Source organism: Pteropus vampyrus, unplaced genomic scaffold (genome assembly GCF_000151845.1).
Source record: "Pteropus vampyrus isolate Shadow unplaced genomic scaffold, Pvam_2.0 Scaffold14, whole genome shotgun sequence".
Classification (NCBI taxonomy): domain Eukaryota; kingdom Metazoa; phylum Chordata; class Mammalia; order Chiroptera; family Pteropodidae; genus Pteropus; species Pteropus vampyrus.
The window spans coordinates 8,224,334-8,251,737 of record NW_011888795.1 but is presented as its reverse complement, the minus strand read 5'-3'; the positions used below and the strand labels follow the sequence as shown (position 1 = coordinate 8,251,737).

The 27,404-nt window shown below is 36.3% G+C and overlaps 2 protein-coding genes across 4 annotated transcripts in view; one reads left to right on the top strand and one right to left on the bottom strand.

The window, feature by feature from the left end:
* Positions 1–5,006: 5,006 nt before the first annotated feature.
* Positions 5,007–25,861, bottom strand: TRA2B (transformer 2 beta homolog). 3 transcript variants are annotated; one of them, XM_011382067.2, is made up of 9 exons: positions 25,558–25,861; positions 14,350–14,483; positions 13,154–13,316; positions 11,812–12,000; positions 9,804–9,919; positions 8,610–8,693; positions 7,505–7,564; positions 6,511–6,584; positions 5,007–6,002 (listed from the first exon to the last, which is right to left on the bottom strand). In XM_011382067.2, the coding sequence occupies exons 1-9, from the start codon at positions 25,591–25,593 to the stop codon at positions 5,992–5,994; spliced, it is 867 nt and encodes a 288-aa protein (XP_011380369.1). In that variant the 5' UTR covers positions 25,594–25,861; the 3' UTR covers positions 5,007–5,991. The 3 variants fall into 3 exon arrangements, with proteins under 3 accessions (XP_011380369.1, XP_011380377.1, XP_011380386.1); XM_011382075.2 differs by lacking the exon at positions 25,558–25,861 and adding an exon at positions 19,495–19,674; XM_011382084.2 differs by lacking the exon at positions 14,350–14,483.
* The window catches only part of LOC105306826 (nmrA-like family domain-containing protein 1), a 27,101-nt gene continuing 25,547 nt past the window's right edge, over positions 25,851–27,404 (top strand). The window contains exon 1 of the mRNA XM_011382052.2: positions 25,851–25,949. The gene's annotated coding sequence lies outside the window, so the exon portion shown is untranslated. The remainder of the gene's footprint in view (positions 25,950–27,404) is intronic.

Sequence of the window (27,404 nt, the reverse complement as noted above, 5' to 3'; positions counted from 1 at the left end):
ATCTTTTCAAATAACTAGTTTGTGTTTTCATTGATTTTCTTTATTAATTTTGATAATTCCTTTCTGGCTTTTCTCACTAGGAGAAAAAGAGGGTGTTGGCTTTTTAAAAGGCTGTCTCTCTCCATTTTATTATAAAATCAGTTTTCTTGCTGGAGTCAAATATCACTCCTCCTGCTGCATAACAATACTTTTAAGACTAATATTAAAAGCTAGCTTCATTTTACTTTGTAATATAAAGCTTTACTTTGGAATTGATATTCATAAGGAAGCTGCCCACAAATTGGATTCTTTTTAAGCAAAATGGGAAAACACATCTATCAAACAATTTTCAGTAGAGTCGAGAGTTTTGATTTCATCAAAAAACCTCAGCCAATCAGGCTATCACTTCTGAAAGATGCCAGTTCCACAAGGCTGAGGGGATGTTGAAAGAAATCAATTTCATTGGCTTCTGCTCTAATTTTTACTATTTTTCTACTGCTTGCTTTGGATTTAATTTGCTCTTATCCTAATTTCCAAAGGTAGAAATTTAGATGACTGATTTTAGAGCTTTCCCCTAACGTATGCATTCAATGCTATAAATTTCCCTCTAAGCACATCTTTCACTGTATTTCACAAATTTTGATGTTTTCATTTTTATTTAGTTTGGAATATTTTAAAATTTCTCTTGAGAATTTTTTCTTTGATGCATGTGTTTAGATGTGTGTTGTTTAATCTCCAACTATTTGGGGTTTTTCCAGCTGCCTTTCTGGTATCAATTTCTAGTTGAATTTCATTGTGTCTAAGAGGAGACGTGTGACTTCTATTTTTTAAAATTTGTTTGTATTTGTTTTATGGCCCACAATGTGGTCTATCTAGGTGAATATTTTATGTGAGCTTGAGAAGAATGTTGTTGGATGAAGCAGTCTGTAGATGCTCATTACTCCAGTTGATTGATGGTATTGTTGAGTTCAACTATGTCTTTACCGATTTTCTGTCTGCTGGATCTCTCCATTTCTGATAGTGTTGATGTCTCTACCTACACCAGTGGATTCAAATATTTCTTCTTGCAGCTCTATCAGTTTTTTTCCTCACATATTTTGATGTTCTTGTTAGGTACGTACATATTAAAGATTGTTCCATCTTCTTAAAGAACTGAGCCCTTTCTCATTATGTAATGGCTCTCTTTATCCCGAATAACTTTCCTTGCTCTGAAGTCTGTCTGAAATTAATATAGTTACTCCCACTTTTTGATTGGTATTAGCATGGTATGTCTTTCTTCACTTATTCAGTATGTCTTTATATTTAAAGTGGGCTTTGTAGACATGTTTGATTCACTCAGAAAATCTGCCTTTTGTGTATTTATACCATTGATATTAAAAATTATTTAGTTGGATTGCTATCTACCATATTTGTTACTGTTTTCTGTGTTGCCTTGTTCTTTGTTCTCATTTTTGTCTTCCAATCTTTTTGTGGTTTTAAAAAATTTTTTAATTTTTCAAAGTTAACATTTAGTATTAGTTTCAGGTATTCAACATAGTGCTTAGACATTTATATAATTTATGATCCCAATTAGTTCCCTTGACACCATACAGTTATTACAGTAGACTATATTCCCTATGCTGTGGTCAACATCCCTGTGACTGTTTTGTAACGGTTATTTTTTACTTACTTCCTTTACCTTTTTCACCCAGCCCCTCCACCCCACCAGCAACCATCAGTTGGTTCTCTGTAACTGAGTTTGTTCGTTCTTTAAATTCCACATATAAGTGAAATCATAGGGTAATTGTCTTCCTCTTGGTTCACTTAGCATGTTGTCACAAATGGCAAGATTTAGATTTCATTCTTTTTTATGACCAATAGTCCATTGTATACATGTACCACTTCTTTATCCTATCATCTATTGATGGACACTTGAGTCTTGTTTTCTTATCAGTTCAGCCACCCTTTGTCTTTTGATTGGAGCATTTAATCTACTTACATTTAAAATAGAGGGGTATGTAGTTATCGCCATTATTCATATTTTTAATTTTCTTCTTTTTAAAGAAGTCCCTTTAACATTTCGTCTAATACTGGTTTAGTGGTGAGGAACTCCTGTAGCTTTTTCCTGTCCGAGATGCCCTTTGTAGTTTTGAGCATTGTATATAATGCCATTTTCTCTCCTTTCTTAGCACATCAGTTATGCTTCTTTGACTTTTTTAGTGTGCATCCTAGTTTGAAGTATAGTTACAATTAACCAAAGTCCACTTTCAAATAACATTAGCTTTTACCAGTAGGGTGCATAGTTTAATAACAATGTAATTCTAATCTCATTGTCACCCCTTTATAATTGCTGCCATTCATTTCACTTACACATAAGCATATGCAAGTGTGCATTTTTGTGATATATAAGCAAACATAATTGAATACATTAAATAACACTTGCTATTATTTTTAACTATTAGGTCAGTTAAGAATGTTTTCATTTTACCTTTGCCTAATCCTTGATGTTCTTTATGTACATCTGAGCTGCCAATCTATATTCTTCTCCCTGAAGAGATTTAACATTTCTTGTAACACAAGTGTACTGGCAACGAATACTGTTTTTCTGAGAAAGTATTTCTTTCACTTTTGAAAAGATAATTTCACAACTAATTTGGTTGGTTTTTTTTCCCTCTCAACACTAAATATTTCAGCCCCCTATCTTCTTGCTTTCATGGTTTTTGAAGTCAGATTTTAATTCTTAAATTTGCTCCTCTGTAGGTAAAGTGTTTTTCCTTTGGCTTCTTTCAGAATCTGATTATCTGTAATCTGAAAATGATATGCCTCTGCATTTACCCTGTTTGTTTTCTGCGATTCCTGGATCTGTGGTTTGGCATCTTTGCCTGTTTGGGCTGCTACCATAAACTGGGCAGCTTATAAACAAGACTTTTCTTATAGTTCTGGAGGCTGGTTAAGTCCAGAACCAAGCAACACACCGGCAGATGCAGTGTCTGGTGAAGAGCCACTTTTTGGTCCACAGTCATCTTTGTGTGCTCATGTGGTGGAAAGAGCAAGGGAGCTCTGGGATCTCCTTTATACAGGTACTAATCTCATTCATGAGGGCCCCATTCTCATGACCTAAACACGTCCTAAAGCCCAACCTTGAAATACACCTCATTAGGGAGTAGGTTTCAACCTTTGGGGTAACATTCAGTTACACTGACATTAACTTGGGGGAAACTGTCATTAATTTCAAATCTTTTTTGTTCCCTTATCCTTTTGGTATTACATGCAAGTTATAGCTTCTGTAGTTGTCAGATATGCTGTTTTTTTCTTTGTTTTGGCAGTTTCTATTAATTCAAGCTCAGATTCTTCCCGGTTATGCTCATGAAAAGCATTTTTTGTTCTAGTATTTGTCACTAGCATTTTTGTTTACTTTTCTCTGCTTACATTGCCCACCTGTTCCTGCATGTAATTCACCTATTACAGCCCTTAGCATATATTACAATTGAATTTCCCAGTTTTAACTTTAACATGTCTGGTTCTAACGCTTAATGTCTCTACAAACTTATTTTCGCACTTTATCTAATGCCATTCTCTCCCATGGTTCTGACATTGTCCATTTAAATTCATCTGGCAGCAGTTAACCCAAGGGACCACAAAGCTTTTCATACAACCAGACCACTGCCACACTACAGGCACATAAACAGGAGTCTCACCAGCCTAGAGCCCATTTCAATCTGTTAAGTTCCAAATTCTCAAAGTCGTCTGCCTATTAGCACCCTCTTAGTGGCAATTCCTAGTCAAAATTTTCCCAAATCCCAAAGTTAGAAAATCCAACTGATACCTTTAAAAAATAAACTTACTGACAGCCTAATGGTGGCTTACATACATTTAATTACAAGCCAACACCTCTAATCACAGCACCTTTTATGTCTGGTTGCTTTTCCAAAGGCATGCTTACAGTCTTTGGCCAACAGAGAACTAGGAAGTCATTACTGTAGCAAGAGGTGGGCCTTTGGCTAGGGGAACTCAGTGAGGGCTGTGCCAGATGCCCACTGTTCCCACCCCCACTGCCTTGGTACTCTAGCCTACTCTTTTCCCTAACAGGACACCTATAAGCACTTCCTTCACACACACCCCATCCTACTAAACTAGGCTTCTCAGCCTTAATCTATTATTCTTTATAATCCAAACCCTTCTGGACCACATTCTAGAGCTCAACTTGTATAATCATGTGAGGGGCCAATTCTTATTCCAAAACTGGTTGAGAACAGATTTCAAATCTGGCAGGAACACAGTTCCAGATGTTTACTAGAAACTAACATGGACGGGTAGAATTCTATGTATATATGAGCTACCAAAAAAGTATGAGAACCACACGTTTGAGACACTGTCTTATTTGACAAAATAAGGCCTGCAAATATTGTCTGTGCCACATTACCAGTATAGTATCATAATCTGGTTACTCAAATTATAGGCAAAATGGCATCACAGAGTACAAACTGTGGATTGAGTACCAAACTGCCCAGGTTCTGATCCTGACATCCTCCCTTTAATAGCTACAGACTAAATGAATATACTTTACAAAGTACCCTGGACATATTAAATGATATCCAAGTACAGGCACACTTTTATTGTGTTTTGCAGATACTGTGTTCTTACCAATAATGAGGCAAGACCCAACACCAGCAAAAAGATAATGGACTTGAAGGTTCAGATGATATTAGCCTTTCTTAGCAATAAAGTATTTTAAAATTAATGTATGTATACTTTTAAGACAATGCTACTGAACACTTTATAACACTATAGTGTAAAACTAATTTGTTTGTACTAGGAAATCAAAAAAAATTCATGAGGCTTAATACAATGCCATCCCCAAGTGGAGATTATCACTCCAATACCTAGCTACCCACTCAGTAAGTTTTCCAGGAATATATGATTTTAAAAACCAGTACAAACACATCTCAGCCCAAGGGATACTGGATGAGGACTAAAAACTATAAATGAATTCTAATTATAAATAACAAGGTTAAAATAAAATCTTTGTAAACTGAGTTGTGCCAGCCTTTTACTCTTTTCATTTGCATTTATTTAACACAGTTCTCAAAACATTTGAGTGAAATTGGGCCTCCTCTGGTAAGCAAAGGACCTGAAAATAATATTTAAAAAATGAACAGGCAGTCTTCAGCTCATCTACAACACTGTAGTGTTCCCTTCTCTTTTCCCAAACTGAAGCACCCAGTTTTTTTCCATAGTATAAAAGCTAGAACGAGAGTATATTTGTGGTGGAATGTATTGTCACTTGCTGATAACCAGTTGAAATACCATTATCCTCTTATAACAGCTTTAAGAAATGGCCTTTTAAAGGCATACATTATTATAACTCTTTTCTTACTCTCTGCTATATATAATACATATTACATAAAGGCTGACAAATCCACATTTACATAAGCATTAAGTATTTGCTGTATTGAAAGATCTTTAGTTCTAATACTAGCAGTACTGAGTTACAGAGCATAATTTTTAACACTTAGTTGCAGGTATATCAAGTACGGTATGTTTCATGGACTGGAAGAAAACGGGCATTTTCGTCTTGAAATTTACTACTGACAACCTAATCTGAACAGTTCTGCTAAGCACTGATGTTAGAAAGAAAAGTAAAAATCAAACTTTATTGTTGCTTTTTGTCATTTGGTAGCATTTTACACACAGGCTTCGATCTTCAGAATACCCTGGATTCAGTAGAAAAACCTTTTAAAGGAAGTTTTGTACAATAGAAACTTCTCAGCAGTCAAAATTTAGACTGTAAAAAAATACATGCAAAACATACTTTTCTGAAAACACTTAACTTTGAACAAAGCACCGAACTACACAAATGCAGAATGAGAACAGCATTTCAACTCCACCAAAAGTAGTCATCATAAAAGGTGTAAAAGTCACCTAACTTCACTAGGCACTGTTCACTTTTTAAACAGGAGACAATAAAAAATATTGTCCACAAACAATATCCCAACTCTAGGGTAGGTTTCAGAAAGTCTTCAACTTCATGCTTTAATAGCGACCTAGAAAGAAAATAAATGTGCACATCAATATCAAGAGAACAGATTATCAAGTATACTTTAATGTTGAGAATTTTAGACTGTTCTGCCATTAGGAAATTCCTATGTACCACATTCTCTTCTGTTAGAATAGAAGACAATCACAAGAGTTACACTGGAAATGAGAATCAATATAAAATAGACAGCTGGGAAGTATAACTCAATCTGAGAGCTAAGGTTTTAAATAATTCAGATGTTCCCAATTTGCACAAAAATCACAAGGACTCCTTAAAAAGAAAGGCTATAAACGGCGACAATATATACTCTACTATTTTAATTAGCAAAAGAATAAGATTCTGAGGGTTGTTTTCATATACTTTCTGGAACCCTACACATAAAACTGGAAGAGGGAGAACATATAGATAAAACTAGTCAAATCAACCGTTTCTCTCTGCTGTGTGTGGTTTGGTAAGTCAGGGTAAGTCATGCTCTTACAACATATAAACTAAATCACATCAAGACAAAAACTTACGAGGTGAGTATGATCGCGATCTGGAACGTGATCTATATCCTCCACGACTATAGTAAGGAGAAGGTGACCGCCTTCTGTAAACAAATGTTAAAACCGTCTAAGACTCCACAGATCACTTTTCAGACTAAATGACATGAAGATTAAACACAACCCCTCCCTTACAGTTTCTAAAACTAAAAGGCCCTCACAGACCTTCAAAAATTTTGCATTAGTCATGGATTTCAAGGTCTGTTTTTAGTCCCGAGAATGAAGCACGGTATTGGGCGCAGTACTATATAATCACTCAAACTATCAGGGAGAGATTGAATACTCCTTGCTATATTAATCCATCGATAATCTAACCCATTTTACATTCTACTAATTGGTGACAAAGAAATTAACTATGGGAGGTGAACACAGTGTAAATATATATATATATGCCTCACTGTTAAAGTGTACAACTGAAACTTATTGGATTTCGTTAACCAATGTCACCATAAAAATAAATTGAAAATATAACTTTCCTATAGGGAGGAAAAATTCTATTAAAATTAAAAAAATTCTTTCCACTTCTAACCACACCCACATGGACTAACACCCAAAACAAATATCACTAATGCATCAAAATAGTTTCATTTTGTGTTAGGACTCAGTATTCACTTGCTTATTCTGAGATGCTTATAAAAAGCTAACAAAATAAGTGTACAAGAGAATAGCTATCAGGAATAAAGACTAAAAATATTACAGGTCCTTACCAATGACATTTATACCACTATTACCTCATTAAAGTACAAAACAGTACCACTGACTATGTCTTGTAAAAGCCCAATTAATTTCAGCTAACACGCAAAGCCATGGACACATGTCATTTGGCTTCAGTTACAGCATTTTAATGAACTTCATGTAATTCAACTTTGTGCAATGCCACACTTATAATTTAACCACCAAAATACTAGTGTCTTCATGTGAGCCATTCTGTTGTAGAATGTAGACTTCAAATCCTTTCCTGACATACCTGTAAATCTGATCCCTGTCTTGGGCAGCTCTCCATCCTCCTCCTCCTCCACCTCCTCCTCTGTGAAGGCAGAAAATCATTCAATTTTATATCTTTGAAAGAATATATAATTCATTGATTCGTGCAGTAAAATTAAAATTCTAAGAAAAGGTAGTTTCTTATAAGTTAACTGATTAAGAACTATTTATACCACCCTCTTTTTTACAAATTGGCATAGAGGTCTCTCTGGTGGCTAAGACAAGTAGCATTAGAACAAAGAACATTCCTAAGAATACTCAAGTTAATTAAAATGAAAATCAAATCTAAGATCTTAATCTTCTCAGGCTCCACTAATCCCTTAAGTGCCACTCAAGGCAAAAGTGCTCTATAGGGCAAAGGGGTAGACTTACTGTCAGCAATAAAATGCTGGATAATAAATTTCTCAAGCATGCTTAAGGACCCACTTCCATAGACAGTAATATAGCAACTATTATCAACTTCTTATAACATTACCAAATAGTGTGCAAGAAATAAAGAGACATCCACACCACAATACTGCACCAAAATAAGGAATCGTGGCTTACTAGTGTGGTCAATACTTATTACACAATTTACATTTGACAAGGTAGGGTCTCTGCCTGCTAAAACAAAGGAAACATATTTCACTTTTATCTTTGAAGTATTAATTATTTTAATGGACTCTTTCAAGAATTGCTTTTCTCTGCCTTCTAATAATACATGATACAATATACCAAAAAAACTGCTTTTTATACAGCAATAACTTTCAAAATACAGCTTATTTTGCTTTAAAAAAGGAGGAGAAAAAACTGAAGTATGGTCTATAATGGTTTCTATTGTTATGATTAAACCTAAGGATTGATTGGTTTACCAAATGACAGTCTATTTATGACTTTGTTTTTAGTAATGGCTTTTCCCTTTACAAAATATAGTAATTCTCCATTGTTGAAAATGTCAAATCCTAGGTGAGTTGCACTTCAAAATGGGGAAAGGGTTAAAGGCTAAAACAAGTATAGTGCTATTGCTTTAAATTATGTTGCAACTGAAATTCAGAAGAGTTGATGCTTCCTTCAAATTTTTAGTATCTTAAAACTTATGGTTAACTTACCTGTATGATCTGCTATAGTAGTCCCGATCATCATAGCCTCGATCATATCCTCTGTCATAGTAATCACGACGCCGTGAGCTGCCACTATGAATAATAATATATCTTTATAAAGTGTCAAGTGGCCTTTCCCTATCATCTTCCTAGTAGACGTAACTTTTGCTGCTAAAAAACTGTTCAGGTTTTTAGCAGCAGCAGGGGAACACCATGCTCATTTGGATCTTAAGAGTAACACAACCCAAACAGCCAAACTCTATGGACATGACTGGGCAATACTCAAGTGTAACTTCTTTATTTCCTCTTGGACAAAAAATGTGGACACCAACAAACAACTCCCTAATTCATAAGCAAGCCTCTTTTGATAATGCATCTATCAGAAAAGGCTTGCCTATGAATTAACTGGAATGAATATTACTTCCATTTGAACTGATGGTGGATAAACTGCCATTTTTCCTTCCCTTTTAACAATGCACATACATACTTTAAAAAATCTTTTGGTTTAGGACACACACATTCTACTAATTTTCCTTCAATTCTACTAATTTTCCTATAAGTCAATTTGCCAATCTCAATTTTACACAGAGAAATAGAAAAACCATATGGAGAATGCAGTTTCAAGAATGAGAAAATGTTCGGCCTACTAAAAAGACATGGCAATTATTCTATGTTACAATTCTTTAAATAAATGTTATAATGTTATAGTTAAATTTAAAAACAAATTCAATTTAGAGCTTTCTGTCAATATACACACTGGTAAGAATGATGACAAATGAGAGAAGTATACTATCTGGTCAGTGCAAATTTGAAGTCTGTGTTTTCTACTCTGCTTAAGGAACAAAAACTAAAAAATGCACCCGAGTATGATTTATACAAACTTGATTTTACCTGTCATAGCTAAGTTTCCATTATGGGAAAAAAAAAAAAAAAAAAAAAGGGTCTAATCAGGAACATTTAACTACTCAGCAAAGCCAAATATATGGCATTTATAATAAAGTGGGATAGGACTTGTGTTGTGTCCAAAAAAAGTTTCCATTGAATATTCTATAAAAGTTTTAGCCAGTTAAGAGTAACAGGAAAATTGATTTACTCTGTGGCAAAATTAGGTGAAATGCCAAAGATTTCCCCCCGATCACCTGTATTTCTTGGAGAAAGTGAACAAAATGAACTGTCATTTTTTTACCTTGAAAATAAACTTACTAGGTAGGTCTCCCCATGTAAATTCCTGGTGTTGGAGTATGTGGTCTTTTTGTTATAGAGAAATCAACTCTGATTCTACGTCCATCAAGCTCCATTCCATTGGCACGTTCTTTTGCCTTTGAAAGATATTTTAAGTTGTTATATAATCCTGAATAAAGCCACAAACTACCCAATAGCTATAAAGTTCGAATGGATGTTTCTGTTTAGATGCATTAAATTCTTTGGCCAGAACATCATGGCCTTCAATTTATTAATAGGTTCTTTTCCGTATTAAATTTTCACTTAGTTTACCAAAAAAAAAGTCAAAATGGCCAATTTAACCCATGAAATACTTTTAGTATCATTATGGTACCTAACTACAAATTTACAGTGCTTCTACCTCTAAAGAAGTGTGCATTTGGTAAACTATGACCAAAGAGCTAAAAATTTACATAGCTAGGAAAAATTTTTCATGATAAATGAAAATTACACAAAATTCAAATTTTGGAGGCCACAAATAATATGTATTGGGACACAGCCTAAGTACTTTACATATTGTCTGTGGCTGCTTTTGTGTTATAATGGCAGAGCTGAAAAGCTGTGGCTGATACCCTATGGCTCACAAGGCTCCAAATAGTTCCTGTCTAATTTTTTATAGAAAAGTTCAAAGATCCTACTATGGAAGCAAAGGACTAGAATTAAAACAATTACATATTCAAAAAAAAAAAAAAAAAAAAAAAGACCGCTACATATAGTTCCTTTGTCTAGAATATAAACTAACTGAAACATTATGAACATCAAAGCGAAAAACAAAAAACTTATTCCCAAGATTTGGCAGTTTGTTCACAATTCACTTAAAGAAACACCTCTTCTAACACCTAAGAAGAATTTAAATTTCTAATTCCAATTATGCTATTTTCTAGTTTTAAAATTTAAGCTCTGGAAAACAGTTTCTGGCACTACTGATTCAGAGATACAAAATGTTATTCTTCAGAAAGCTATCTGTGGTCTTGTAGCAAAATAATTATGGAAATCAGGCCTTTACTGTTAGTAACCTTAGGCAAACCCTATTTATATCTTTGGGCATTATTTATTATTAAAATGAAGTTCAATGACATTTTAAAGCATCCCCTCAAACCTCTTATACATTAGTCATCTTTTAAAATTACTTGGTTTAGCTTCTGATTATTCCTTTAGATCAGGTTACTTTTAACAGTTTTCAAAAGTTTATATATTTTCATGAAGAATATACAATGTTATCTAGAGCTGAATTCCTATTCAACACTGATCTCAGTTTGTCATTAAGCATCTTCCAAGCTTTACTTATACTTCCCTTCAGCTATTATCCTTATGCATTTAAAGTCCAAAACTTAAGGATGTGGCCCAGATTCATGCACTATACTTTTACTTTAGTCCATATACTAAAATTTTACTTCCTCCACTTTGCCTCAGGTCAATTAACATCTCAATAGGAAATCACTTTTGCCAATATACACTCAAAAACAGATGTTTTCCTGAGTCACAGTTTTATCATTTTAAAAGCTTTTCTCTGTTCTAGAAAATTGTTCGATGTAAACAGATTAAATATTCTAAATAAGACTATTAACAGCCTCATATTTTAGATATAAATCACATCTGAACACTCACGTATGAAGTTATAGGTCAGGATTTATTTCAAAATGTGGTGATGATGGGTGACTGAGTTGGAATATAGAAAGCCACAGGTTTTTAAGTACTGAAGTGGGGATGGGTGATGGTGGGGGTGGTGGTGATATTGCCCTAAGCCATACTTTTGCTATTCTTTATATCTTTGAAAATTTCCATAATAAAAGACTGGAAAAAGTTCAAAGCATTGACTTTCATTTGTTCCCAGAAGAATGCATTTCCTTTAACCCAAACTATAGTTACATACCCTATTTACAATATAAAAACAATAACTGTCCTTACACAAGTACTTTGTCATTAGTTAGTACTTGAGAGTTCACAACATGACTGGTATTTTATAAGGTACAGGTGGGCTTTTACTTACTTCCTTGGCATCATCTACATTTTCAAAATATACAAAGGCAAATCCTCTTGAACGTCTAGACTGCTGGTCATATACAATAGATACATCAGCAATGGGGCCATATTTAGAAAACACTTCTCTTAGATCTCTTTCTGTAGTGTACAAGCTCAAGCCAAATACACCGAGACAACAGTTGGGATCAGGATTGGCCTAGAAATAGAAAAATTAAAACTTTAAAAAGTTCTCATAAAATCAGTTTAAAAAAAGGGAACCACATACAAAGTAGCCAAAAATATAACAATAAAAGTAGACAATAAACAGACTAAACACTTAAGATTAATGTTACAGCAAGTGCTGCAGACATGCTTAAGAATGGGCTGAGATTACAAAAGGAAATGATGTCAACCTTAGGATTAAGTGGAGGGAAATAGGGGAACATACTATTGAAAAACAAATTGGCTTTTTGGGAGATTGGAAGAAAGTTTGCCCAAATGATTCACCTTCTAGGAATTTATTCTAAGAAATGTCCACACATTAATAATACGTGCACATAACAATAATCAGAGTATTGTCTCTCTCTACAAGCCTGAGAAATGATAATGCTCAATTACGATATACCACCCCATACAATGAAATGCTCTGAACTGCCCAAGAAACACATAATGAAGCCAAAGATGTGCACTAAACTAAATCATTTTAGTGAAAGTTATTAAGCAGCTTGAATTCATCATAAAAAATTAGCCACACGTTGCTGACATTCCAGTTGCCATAATGTAGTACTGTTTTCATTTATTTTACATTCATTTACTATGAATTTATTCCTCTCAGAAACAAACATACACACCCTACAAAACTACTTGGATTATACAATGCAATCACAATATAAACACACTGAATACCACCTCATTTGGAACCTCTCATGGAAGAAAAGCCTTAATACCTGAAACTTGTTCACGATTGAGAAAATCAGGAGTAATTATGTAAAACGTTTATTAAAATAAATCCAGAAAGGTGGAATAACATTAGAATGAAACATATACAGATGTTACATAATCTTAACAGTAATGCATAAGGGATTTTTTAAACTTAATGGCTGAGTTATACCAATGTGTCAGTTTTACTTAAATGTGACTGATAGCTCAGATGCAGACCATTACATGAGATAACTTAAAAAACAAAAAAACACGAGACCACCTCAAAACACTAAAATATCTCAAAAGGTAACTCATGTATATACACTACTAATGTTCCGCTGTCAATTAAAATCAGCTCTAATGTAAAACAAAAATTAGAGATAGGACTGTATTAATAAAGTGGCTTTAGACAGACCACCGCTTCAACGACAGAGTAGTTTTCATCTTACCCGATTCCCAACATGACGCCTTCGAGTAGACATGGGAGAATGACTGTGGCTATGACGTCTTCGATAATCCCGACTGTAAGACCTGCTACGAGATCGTCTATGGGAGCGAGACCGAGATCGTGACCTTGTATAATGCCTTCGAGAACTTCTTCTGGATCTAGACCTGCAAAACAAAGGATTCAAGTTTATGACTAAATCGCTGACAAGATGTAGCTTTCAATTCTTTTCATACTTTCCTAAAGTTAAACTCCAGAAGACGGAACACAACCTAGGCATATGCTAAAATGGTACCAATTAAGTGGAATCAATAGCTTTCTTCTGTATCAAGTCACTGCAACTCTGCTAGGAATAGTTCCAAAACCACTACTAGCTCTTTTCCAACATTTCTTAAAATGAAGAAATACTCAATATTTTTTGAAAATTATAAACATCAGCATTTCATACTCGCTTGATTTGTGACTATTTCCCCCCATCAGAATATCATACTCTACTTTTCTGCTTCTCCCATTATGCCCACCATTCACTTAAGATAAAATCACCACCACAGTAGTTTCCTCCAGTAGTGTTTTGAAATCAACCAGTTGCTCTTAACTAGAGTGATCATATGAATTACCATCTAAACAAGGCAGGACACGTTGTAGGAGAAAAGGGGTGCTGTTAAATTATGCCTGACAACAGGCATAAACTGGGGCTGTCCTAGGCAAACCAGGACATATAGCCCACTCATGGCCAACATGAAAAAGCGCGCTGTATTTTTGTTTTATACATACATGCATATAATACTAGACTACACCTACGTAACAATTGCAGTTACTGAAAGCCAATGTTCTGCAATATATTTGCCATACTAATAAGCAGTTTACTTAAACTCATAGTCAATCCTCACAATTCTGAAGAATTGGTATTATTAACCTGCCTTTATAGATAAGAAAGCTAAGGTGGAAAAAGGTTAAGTAATCTAATCTGCCCAAGCCAGAAAAAAATAGAGCTAAGATTTCAAGCCTAACTCAAAAAGCCCAGGCTCTTAACAACTTAGTCTTCAGTCTCCCAGAACTTAAAATTGAAGTTCACTTCTAGTACCAATATTAAATTAGGCCAACAAATGATCTAACCCTCTCTATCTTCCTAGTTACAAAACACACACCAATTTCAAAGCTAAGAGTAACAGAAGAAAATCCCAAGACAGTCTTTCTTACCTAGATTCAGATCTGGACCTGGACTTTGATCTGGAACGCCTGGAATCTTCCTTGGAGCGAGACCTTGCAGGGGTATGCCTTGCGGATTTCCCAGATCCATGAGCACTTCCACTTCTGGAAGCAGAACGGGATTCCTACACGTAGATGTCAAAAGTTTAATTTGTATACTTTCTGGGCAACTTTAATAACAAATAAGCTGCTGTGAGATAAATGGTGAGGGAAAGCAATCCCCTTCCAAGATAAGAAAACATAGGTAAGGGCAGGAACTGAATATACCTGGTATAATAATTACATTGCTCCAATTGACGTAAGTCAATTAACTTGAACTTCCACCTTTTTTGGAGCAGTGTTAAGAGTTAACTGACCCCACTCTCTTCAGAAAGGGGTGTCAAAGCCAAGCAGTTGAGGGACTGTCCAAGAATTGTTTTGGGAATATTACTCCATAAAGACTAGGGTGAGAAAGAACCTTAATAACTATGACACCTATACTTCATACCTACTTTAATCAAGTTGCCATCAATAAACAAAACCCTATGAAATTAATGAAACTTACTTTTAAAATGCTTTTGATTTTTAAGACCTCAACTTTTTAAATTATACTTATTATTCAGTGGGGAAAGAGACAAGAACGATCTGTTCAAGTCCTAGAGAAAGGTAAAAACCTAGTGGAAAGCAAGGACCAGCTTGAAGAATACTAGATCCTGTTCCATCTAACCATGGTGAGAGGCCCCTAAAAAAAAACAAGGCAACCAGATGGAGCCGCAGCAGAAAGGCCGTGAACTGTGCAGAGGTAAGAGTAGAGAAGGTGCCAGAGAGCTGCAGCTTCCTCAGTTAAATGGAGATGAGCCAGAGCAAACTGATGGGGAACTGAGATTAAGCCAAGTTATCTAAGGGCTAGAGTAAAACCAGAGCAGATTAAATTAAGGGCTCCTAATTTAGGCTCAAAAAAGGGAGGGTGTTGAGGAACTATATGCAAAAACCAAAGTCTAGGTATAGTATATACTATATACCCATAAGCTTTCCCAATCAAAACTAGGACTAGTTGGTAGAAAAGTGGCACAAAAAGGAAAATCTCTAGCAATGAATGGGTAAACAAGACACCTAATTCACTAATGAGCCAAATGTCATTTTATCTAAACAAAAGGTGCATATGTGTAAGTAATGGAACCAGAAAAATGGTCGGCCAACGCACCAAAATCAGTCTGACAGCTAACTAAAGTATCAAGGCAAATTAAAAGGTATAAAGTCTAGTGAGTCTTTCAGCCCAAGATAGAGCAAAAAATGGCCAGACTCAAAAGGAACCAACATCGTAGTAAGTCACTGCAGGAGTAAAGAATAAACATTAAAGGTACTAGATAAAAGTTACCATAAAGAAATCTCCCAGTGTGGTAGATCTTTAGGATATTCTGGCTATTCTTAAAAGGATAGGAGATACAGGATTAGTTTAAATTACAGCCCAAAACATTTTAGAGTATGTTTTGTGAATATGTTCTGTGATTTACAACATAATGGAAAAAATTCAGAAGATCCTTTCTATGATGCCCAGGGAAAAAAAATATTTACAACACAAAATAGACATTAAAATCTGAAGACTAAAACACGGAAGAAAAGAGTTATTTAAGCCAATAAAAATGAGTTCAGGTGTCCAGGCCCAAAACAACTTTAGAAACTTTCCAACAAGATATCAACGTCATGGGAGCACTGGAGATCTTGTCCCCCACGCATGTGTTATCAGTTTGGCTCAAATAAACTTAAAAAAAAAAAAAAAAATTTCAAGGTCACTAGAAAACATGGTGTGATGTGACATGAAATATGACACTTTCCACTACTTCCCTCCATGGGTAACTGTAAAGAGTAGAAGAAAAAGATGGTACCCTTGATTAGGAGTGACAAGGGCTGCCAAGGAATGGTTAAAAGATGTACTATGTCTTTGGGGACCAGAGTTAACAATACCTTGGCTTTCTCTGGCAAATATTCTGAATACTGAGACATTTAAAAGTACAATTCATCTCTCTTCTCTCCTTGGACAAAGTAGTTCTCAAAAAATGAGGGTAGTAATATGGGCCCAAGTTACTAAATGTTTTCTTCCACTGCTCAAAAGATTATTTCATGTAATGATTATAACCTTTAATGCAAACCTAAGAAAATTTGCTCTGGAAGAAAGAGTAGAATATAGGTGCCTGACAGTAACAGTTAAAAGATTACCAACAAAGTTACTGCAGTTAACAGAAACCAGTCAGCCTAGGGATCTGAGTATAAAGAAAGGATAGAAAGTGAAGATTCCCTTTCTTTAAGCCTCAGGTTTCATCAAACACAACAGCCTTATTCCAATCTGCGCACCAGGAAAAAAGATAGTACTTCTAAGCCTTAAGGAGATTTGATTTCTCCTGTGAAATTCTAACAGATCAAGGGTCAAAAGTACAGTTGCTGTGAAATTAAAGCCTTTCACTCAGCCTCTAAAATTAACTGGCTATATGCAGGCATCTTGTGAACACAATCATTTCTTAGACCAGGAATAGGGGAAACACCAGAATATAAAGATTTTCCCTTCGTATACTGACACTTGATTAGGCTAACACCTAAACAATGCCTCCACCTACTCTTTTTTGGTCAGGGATACTCTTAAAGACATTAAAACCCCTTTGTAGTTATGTTGGCCATTAGCTGGTTTGGAAATACATGCAATATATATCCAAGAAAATTTAGCCCGTTGAGAAGAAATGAGACCTAAAAATTATTAGCCAAATCTAGAAGCTTATCAGTAACTTTAAACCTTGAGCCACAGGCAAATCTGTAAACCAGATGGGAAAAGCCCCCTACACACAAGGAAAATTCCAAGTCCACTTCTCAGGGCTGATAAAATTGAGTGTCAACATATTAAAACCCTACCAAAGCAGCACTACTTTAGGCATCAATACCTCAAGAAAAAGAATCATGATTTAAGATCAGCACTTAAATTAAAGACAAAAATTCCGCTAAAACTGCTCAAGGAATTAAGTTCCTCTAGGTTGGATCTTAAGTCATATACCAATAATATACAACCTACAGGAAACACACCAGGAAAAAACTCGGCCTTCCAACAAAATACTTTTATCCCCATCAACTCCCTATTCTGAGAATGGCTGTATCTTAGAAAAAATTTTGAAAGATTATCACTAGGTTTCTACTGTATTATTTAAAAACTTGGATACAGTGAACTAGCTTTAGAACTGTAGCTCTTAAAAGTATGCAGCAAACCTACACAGCATTTAAAAATGCAAGTCCCCAAAATGAAGCTGGTTTTAGTAGCTCTAGAATTGGATATCTACATTTCTTAAAAGCACCATACATGTTTATGATGCTAATTAAGTCTTAGTTTATCACGTTTTATGCATCCTATCTATCTGATCTTTCTTGGCAAAGGCATCTTTCTGAAACTTTGTCATCTCCGCTCCACCTGCCCATGACATTAATCAGCTCTGCTGGAGCATGTACCTTACTGCCCAGGACAAGAGGCCTGTCCCCCCTTACTTCTCTCATGGTGGGGAGAGGACTGGGTGGGAATGGTCTCAGAGATGCTTTGGCCAAGGGGACTACACACCCAAATGGATGCAGATGGTCTAATAGCATCAATGTTTACTTTTGCCTCATACCTATCTACCATAGGTCATATAATCAAATCTCAAACTGCTTTCTTCCCTTTTGTGGGCTAATAGGTCTTCTCTCTTTGGACTCCAAGGACTTTTCAGGTCTCCTAATAAAAAAATTCATGGGGTTGAACAGCAAAACCCACTCACATTTTTACCCCAGCTTGTGCCTAATCTGCTGATTCAAAATGAATAAATAACATCACTAATTTAATATTACTAGTTAATACATGGCAAGAAATTTTACAAAGCAGTAATTAGGGCAAAGACTAGAAAACTGTCTCCTATAAATAATTTTCTTCTGCTCACAAGACAGATTATGATGTTAATTTCATATTGACAATAGGCCCCTATTGACAATAGCCTCAGAAAATGGATCCTTCTAGAAATGACATTTAAGCCATTTTTTCCATGAGCTATAACTTTCAGAGGAAAGTTTAGGTTGTTTTCATTTCAGTAATATAACCTTGGCTTTCCCAAAATAGTAGAAGACGGCTGTTCGTTGGCTACCACTGAGTATTACTTTGACATGGGTATCTACTGTCCCATCTAACTGAAAGTAAGTAACATCATTCATTATACCAATCATCTGACTTTTTCTATTCAGCTAAAACAAAACACACAAAAAGGGAAACAGAACTTTTGGATTTATTCTCCCAGTAAGTTAGGTAGGAGTGGGAAACCAGAATAAAACTACTTTATGATCTTTCACATCGTTATAATAGCCGAGTGTTAACAGCAGAAAATGAGAAAAAGAAATAAAACTGACTTCTGAATAAAGCACATGCTACCATTGCCACTTTAAGTTAGACATCCTATTCACTTGTGAGACCCACCTTATTCTAAAAGGGAAGCCACTATATTTTTAGCAGTAACCCTGTCATTCAGCTGGAATAAGCATTAAACAGAAAAGAATTAAGAATCACCCTTGTGAATTTAGCACACACATGCATCTTAAAGTTAGGGCCTAAGTGGTCAAAGCTTTCCACTATTGCCATCTGGAAAAAATGTTTTTATAAATGCCAAAATAACTATCCTGGTTAATACTTTCCTTGGATTGGGGGGTGGAAGGGTTGGTTCTATAACCATCCTGGTGACATTCTTTAGGAAAACTTTCGTCAACATTCTGCTATATATATATATTGCTCAGTACTGAAGGCAGAGGTCAGTGCACTGAAAAGTTCAGGGGTGTGGCACAGACCACCAATTCCAACTCAGGAGGTATTCGACTCATGCACCAGGACCAGCAGAGTTAGACAAAAAAGCTAGAGGGAACAACATGAAGCCAACTGGTACCCATGCTGGAGAGCTCATTCCTGCCTGGTATTTGACTACAAAGGGTTATTTTTAAAAATTGCATTTCAATAATTTGACTAAAAAGTTAAAATTAGAATTACCTAATTTAAACGTTTCCCCTGGAAGGCACTTCTTTACCCTGTATATATTTTCTTCTATTAAACAAATAATGCATGCATGTTTAGCAAAATATACAGGGACACATAAACAGACTAGTAATTACTTAGCGTAGTGCTTTCTGATTCCAGATTACTTCTTATCTTAACTTCATTTTTATTTCTTTTCTTCATTCTTCCGTTTCAAATTCTGACTTCTTTCATCTTCCCCACTTCACACAAATTGCTCAATATTCTACAAGTGGGACTTCTGGTCTGATAATTAGCATGCATTCTTTCTTTTATATTTTCAAATTTCAGCTTCACTTATTCCTGAGCTTCAAATACTCATTTATAAAACTTGTCAAATGACGACTTCCGCATTTTCCTTCTTCAACATTAACCTTAATAGAAAAAGAACAGGATGAAGAATATTTTAAAACTCCAGGATAAAATCCAGTGCCAAAACTGAAACTAGAAAAAAAAAAAATCCCTTTTGTTCTGGATTAAAAAACAAAGACAAAAAAAAAAACCCTAGAATATGCAGCTCAAAAAACTGAAACCACAGTTTCCTGTTGGTTCTAAAATATATATATGGTAATCTCGTTTGTCTACGCCAAATAGCTTTATTATGCTTAAATTGAATGTGAAGTGCGCCAACTGAACATTTACTGTTCATCTAACATTTTAAAAACTATAATTGTTTCATACTTCTTATTCATCAATAGAAAATATTAAGTGTCAAAAGCACATCTCTAGTCAAAAAGTGACATGTTAATACAAAAGTGCAAGAAAGGGAAGCACGGACAATTCATTTGTACAATGACGATAGGTTCTGGGTTGAAGATTTACAAATTGTGACGTGTCTAGATAAGGTAAAGATATTTATTTAATGTCACACATGTTTGTACTGTGTATCTGAAGAGCTCTGTAAAAAGACTGACTGTTGGGGAATCTGAAAATTTGGACTAGTGTCAACCCACCCCTAGAGAAAGCTGCTCTAGTGAGTTTATATTATAACTTTTCCAACTACTGAATTTAATTAAAACCATAAAAAGACAAAAATCAAGTCAACCAATTACTATATGCAAGTACTATCAAGGAAAGCAGAACAAACTTGAATGCAACAGTGGTGTTTTCAAATATCGCTTTGTAAATTCCCCCTTATGAACAAACATTAAAATCTTCTGCAATCCAAAGGAGAAATAACTTTTCTTTTAAAGGTGGCAGTATTGGAGAAAGTATAGCTCACCTCCTGAAATTACTAAAAAGACTTAACGTCAATTAAGTATAAAAGTATCTGCTGAGCACCCTAAGCAAAATTCTGCCCTCATAAAACATCCTAGTTTTCCTGAATTTCACCTTCAGCTTTCATTTCGCTGTCAACAATGTCCTCTCCTAATTATTATTTTGTCATTAAAAAAAAAAAAAAAATGGATTAAGTCTTTATACCTATGGGGGCATAAAGACAACCATGGCTATCATGGGGAAGTGCTGTAATGTCTTTTTTCACTATAGTTTTTAAAAAATCATTTTTTATTTACCCTCCCCAAATTTAATAGCTTCTTAAGGGAAATAGATTTTCTTTTAATATCCATCACTAAAATGTAATGGGAAATGTTTGCTGGCAGCACAAATGTAATCGTGGAATCAGAATGCCCAAGCAGGTTTCCTGAGGGCCTCCTACAGATTATGTACAGATACAGGAATGGAGGCCAAAGCTCTACATACAACTTTTCAATATGGACACCTTCCTGGTGTTATTTCATTATCCCTTTTTCCAACCTTCTTCCTTTCATATTTGAATACAGTACTAGGTTTATTTCAACTCAACTAAGTGGCCACTTTACAAAACCAGAAGACCAACTATTAGGCTAATAACGTTACTTGGTTAGGAGCGCCTATTTAGAAATAAGCAGAAACTTGCCCGTCACCAACAGTTTCTGTTAAAATGATTCTAAGGGCTACAAATGGAATTCATGTAACATTAAAAATGTGCAAACTCATTACATAGACTGCAAGGGAATTAATATTTTAAAAATTGGAAGGGGGCAAAAAAAAAAAAAATTCCTGCCATACAGGTCAATACTCATCACTGTTAGGACTATTTTATGTTTTTCCGCAGCCACTCCACAAAGGTTGGATGGGCAGAAAAATCCTGACTGACATGCCTAATAAGCCCATGCTTTTGAGAAATTTCCTGCAAAAACAGTACACGCTAAATTTACAATAAAACATTTAGTACTTTCCAGCAAAACCAAGTTTAAGTATGCTTTTTGACTTTCAGAAAACTACCTTTTAAATCTAATATCTAAGCACAAAAATCAATGCAAAAAAAAGAGGGCCTTATTCCATGCTGTTATATTAGATTACCTATGATGATAAAAGTTAATCTAAAAAACCCCCTCCAAAACCCAATTCAAAACAAAGGTTTTGGGGAACTTGAAGACTCGAATTTGCTGTAGTGAAGAACTCTTTTGGCTTGCAGCTTAAAAAAGAGACTGACAATACCTAACTCAATGTGACCCACACCCCCCAAACTGAGTATAAAGCAGTTAAATTTCCTACACATCCATCATCCCATCACTATACCCTCTGAGAAAACAATACAATTCGTGTGTAAAAACTGATCAACACAAAACACAATAAGGCTTGAAAGATACACTCAATTGTAACTCTGTCCTCTTGGGCAAAAACGTGAAGTCTATTGGTATTCATCACTTAGGTGTGGGGTTTTATTAGAGATAAAGAAGAGGATAAAAAGCTGTAGAAAGTGAATTCCATTAACACATCTCTCATCATCTGAATTCCTCTTCAATCTTTGACAAAACCAGTAGTACTTACCTTATAATCACTTGGAATTTCAGTTTAAAAATGCAGACAATATCCACATTAAAGCATTCTTAATTAACCTGGTTTCAAGACTCATACCTAACCACTCAGTGAAACAAAACAATGAAAACTATTTCCTCCCACTAGGCATTAAATGAATCTTTTATTAAAGAAATTTGGTGCAATGGCTATAATTCTCTAGAAAGAGATTGAAATATTTCAACTTTGAAAATTAGAATTTGGACTTAAGGGCTAAAAACAAAGAACAAAAAGAATCCAAGATTGAGAGTAGCTGCGGAATCTGAAAAGCAGTTTGATGGGACGGTATCCAGACGCTACCCATCTATACAGAAAATTAAGATTAAAAATAATGTGCCTATACCTTACAAACATGTTATTTCTACAAAAGTAGCCAAAATTCTGTTATTTTCTTAAACTGCTTGCTATTATAATCTTGATAAATGGACAGAAATTAAAACCATTTGGCCTATATAATACCGTTTCCTTAGTTTCTGGATTCTCTAGGTAGTCAATTCATAGACTCAAGAAATTACAATCCCTAAAAAGACAACATGAAGCCAGTACAAGACTAAAAATATAAACCCCACATACCCTAAACACTGTGACCATAATTGGGCCTCAAAGATATATTATCCCCAGTATTACGTTTGCTACCAACTTGTACTAAGTTCTCACGCTTCCTAATTGTGACATAACTGCTGAGTGCCTCTTTTGGCAAAGGTGTTAAGTCAACCCCTTTGCAAAGAAATGCATGTAATTTTTGGAAATTACTGGAAGAAACTTGAATTAGAGATGAAAAATATACTTTTGCATGGGTTTGGTCAGATCAGGGAAGTCAACTGTAGACACATTTTGATTTAAACCAACTTTGACACAAAAATCCTGCAGACAAATTTAGGTAAAAGGTAGATTGTCTTTAAACTATATGTAACATGAACCACAAAAATCCAAGAACGCACCCTACCTACCCATTCAAAATGAGACAAGGGGACACACTAAACCACAGTCCTAAGAGTGACCAAATTGTGTTAATTTACTGCACACACACCTCCAGTCTGTTTAGGAAAGAACAAACTTCCAACGTCCAAAGGACTGGGGAAAAAATTTCTAGTTACGTTGGGAAATGTGTGAGAAAGTAAAGTGTCTGGATTAGAAATTTAGTCAAATGAGGGGAGAAATTACAGCTGAACTCATTAGATTTGTATTTGTGATTTACATGAAGTTTGGAATGTGAGAGCCTAAAGTAGAATGAGTTAATTTTTCAGGCTTTGGAGAGGCTTACAGGCATGTCCAAGATGTCCTTAAATGCAATTTTTTGACGGTTTTCAGGCACTTTAAAAAGAAGTTTTTAGCCAATCAGACCTGCTCTACTTAGCCCCTTTTATGGCATTTTAAACTGTTCCATCGACCTTTAAGCCTTGCCAAATATTCTTTGGTAGTCCAAACACGCGTTTTAGGTCTATTCTAACAACTTCAGGTTCCAAAACCAGTTGGAAAGCAATCAACATACAAAACGCCAAAACCAAACAAATGAAAACTATCCCACAACTTCAAAATTTATAAATCTCTTCCAAGAAGTCATGACTCTTAGGAAAGAAAAAACATGTAGTTTTATTTTACAGCTTTCTCCCCTTCCATAACAACTTAGGATGACATCTCTTGAGCTGCCTCAAACCAGGACCTAATTTCTACCGTTGTTTCCTCCCTTATGTAAAACATTATTAATTTATTTCCCTTTGGGCAATTTTTTTATCTCCACGAGCACACCACAATGAACTTATTCAGTTTATTTAACTGAGAGCTCTGCTAGTCAGAAATCAGCCACTTTGTAGTCCCTAAAGAGTGTAAAAGTACTTAATTGTTTTATATAATAACTGAGAACTTAAAACTTATTTGCTTTCCACTCCAAACACCAATGACTTAGTTTCCACAATAGTCAACTGGCAGGAACCAGAAGTAACAGCTTTAATTTGTGAGCCTAACCCAAACTTTCTTTCCCTAAGAAAGCAAGAGCTTAAAAAAATAATAGCGCACATCGGTGACACTAAAATCAAAAGCAGTATATTTAATTGAAAACGTGAAGGCGAGGCCTGATTAGTTCCAACCTAAACAGACTTGGCTCCAAAGTTACAGTGAGTTCACTAACGTACCTGGAGCTAAATTTATTTTTAAACCACCCCAAATCTGTTTGAGTTTGCTAAGGTATTTGGACAGATCTACCTATTACTATTGAAATACAAAAGGAAAACCTATCAAGAAAACTGTAAAAATACCCAACTTACTCCTATGAAGTTAAAAAATCAAGTTCTATGGTGCTTTCTATCACCCCGACAAAGTCTCCTTAACCTCCAAATATGTAGGACTCTGGCAAGCCTTGTATTGTTGCATCTTCATTAAAACACTCCCCCCCCCCCGCAACCAAGCTTTGCATCATGCTATTTAAAACCTAGGAATTAGTTTATTCCTTCAATTTAATCAAGCCTCACCGACCTCCACAACTGGAAAGTGTAGACTTAAAAAACAAAAACAAGCACAAGTCGTGGTCCAAAGAATGTCTCAAAACAAAGGAAATAACGGCGCCATAAATCCTTGCCCGCCAATTTTTTCCTATACTATCCCGTGGAAAAATATGTACTGCATAAAATAAGAAAATCTTATGAGACTTCGTGGTCTACTCTACTTGTACTCAGGTTACGAGTTTTGGTTTGAAAGCCCTTTCGGTATCAAAGAAAAGCACCCTACTTAGGCCTAACACAAAGCCCGCACATCTCCCTGTAACGGCCCAGAATTTAGTCTCCTTCAGATTACTTCCCCCTATCCTACAAAAGAAGTCCCCAAAACACACTAGATTCCATTCTTCCGGGGCCAGTACGACGACCCTTTCCTAATGTACACACCAGTTGAGGTTGAAAGACCCTAAAACACGTTGCCTTTCTTTTCCCACCCCCACCCAGTAAGGCGCGGGCCCATCCGCCATTTTGTGCCTCTGGCGGCGCGCCCAGCCCGCCAGCCCAAGATGGCTGCGGCGAGCCTTCGTAGGAGAGCAACGGAGAAATGATACCTCTCCCCTCCCCCAACACCAAGGGGACGCAGCGGCCATTTTTAATCCCCCCCTTATAACGGAAAAAACGGCCGACTCGGGTACGAGCCCACAGAAGCCTGCCTGGGGCCTCCTTCACGACTAAAGACACTACCCGCGAGGGCTTTTTAAACTGACTCCCGTCCTGTTGGCCTGACCTCGCAGCCCAAATCGCCCAGCTCCGGTCTGAGGCCGACGGGCCTGGAAAGACGAAAGAAGCTGGGACCACACAGCCGCCCCCGCCACCACCTCTACGTACCCGCTCGCCGTAGTTCTGCTCGCCGCTGTCGCTCATGACGCCCAGGTGCTGCGCCGCTCGGCTCGATGTGCTCCAATCCAAGTTGCCAACCTCTTGCTTTCCTTATAGAGGCTCCGCCGCAGCCTCTCAGAACGCACTGCTCCCAAGTCGCTGGTCACCGAAGCGCACCGCACCACCTCCGCGCAGGATCTAAGTCTTCCGGACGTGACGCGGCGTCCTTAAACCGGCTCCGCCCCCTGCCAGAACGCGCGCTTTCTTGGCCCTGCCCCTCCGCGCTCGCCATTCCCTATCCAGCAGTGGCGCGTCGCGGGCCGGATGTGGCGTGCGCCCCGCCCCTCGCAGGCCCTGCCCCCAGCTCTGGGTCTCTGAGAAGCGAGAGAGGAAGCGTGGAGGTTAGTGTCTGTGATGGTGGGTCTGCGGTGCAGTGGTTCCGCCACCGGGTGCGGGGATGTCTCCGGCCACTCCTGATTCCTTTCTTTGTCTTTCCTAGTAAACTGTCGTGGGCAGGAGAAGGGAAGGAGGAGATGCCCTCCGTTTCTCCCGTTTTTTTTTTTTTTTTTTTTTTTTTTTTTTTTTTTGTGTCTTTCCTCTGTTCGGGAAGGTGGACATCCGTATATTAGGGTCTGCTGTTTGCATTTATTTAGCCTTAGTTGTAGCTCTTTCTTTCTTGAATAAACCTTCATTTGAGCACCTATTAAATGCCAGAGCACTTTGCCAGATCTTGATGCACTGAAGTCAGATATAATCTCTATTCTGAAGAAGTTAGTAGTTTTATAAGGGAGAACCATTAAACACATGCATGCAAACCATGATTTTAAGTGCTAGAAGGATGCACAACTACAATGATGTAGCAAGGGAGAAGATTAATTTTGCGTGGTATTATCTGTGGTTTTTCCCTCCATGGTTTCAGTTATCTGTGGTTAACTGGTCTGAAAATATTAAATGGAAACTTGCAGAAATAAATAACTCATAAGTTTTAAATTGTGCACAGTTCTGATTAGTGTGAGGAAATCTCATGCCATCCTGTTTCGTCTAGCCTGTGATGTGAATCATCCCTTGTCCAGTGGCTCTATGCTGTTTGTGCTCCCCACTGGTTAGTCACTTTGTAGCCATCCTGCTATCAGATCAACTGTCATGGTATTGCAGTGCTTGTGTTCAGGTAACCCTTATTTTAGTTAATAATGGCCCCAAAGCAAAAGAATAGTGATGCTGGCAATTTGGATATGCCAAAGAGAAGCCCTAAAGTGCTTTCTTTATGTGAAAAGCTAAGTATAGCACAGAATGATATTGTGGAGAGAAAGACCACATTCTCATTTTTAAAAGACCACATTTTATTGCAGTATATTGTTATATTTGTTCTCTTGTTATTATTGCTGTTAATCTCTTACTGTGCCTAACTTATAAATTAAACTTTACCATAGTGATGTATGTATAGGACAAAAGAGTATATATAGGATTCCATACTATCTGCGGTTTCAGGCATCTACTGGAGTCTTGGATCGTATCCCCTGTCGATAAGTGGGGGACTGCTGTGTTGGAAAGAGCCGAAACTTGGAAGTCGAGACCTCTCTGAACCTGTTGTTTCCCCATGCATTAAAAAAAAAGTATGGTAAATGGCTAGTGAGGTACTCTAATAGCGGTAAAAAGCCACTTGATTTTTTAAAAAAGCTTTTTGAGGTGTAATTCACATACCATGAAATACTCCCATTTAAAGTGTGCAATTCTAATAGCTTTTATTATATGTACAGAATTGTGCAACCATCACCACAGACAATTTTAGAATAGTTTCATCTCCCCAAAAAAGAAACCTGTACTCATTAACAGACCATCCCTCCCAGCCTATGGGT

Bases quoted from the DNA above. Each gene is read 5' to 3' on its own strand.
- TRA2B (XM_011382067.2), bottom strand. From the start codon at position 25,593: ATGAGCGACAGCGGCGAGCAGAACTACGGCGAGCGG. The intron at 13,317-14,349 runs GTAAGAAAGACT...TTTGTTTTGCAG, and splicing joins AGGTCCAGATCTGAATCTAG to GTCTAGATCCAGAAGAAGTT. The intron at 7,565-8,609 runs GTAAGTTAACCA...CTGCCTTCACAG, and splicing joins TACTATAGCAGATCATACAG to AGGAGGAGGTGGAGGAGGAG.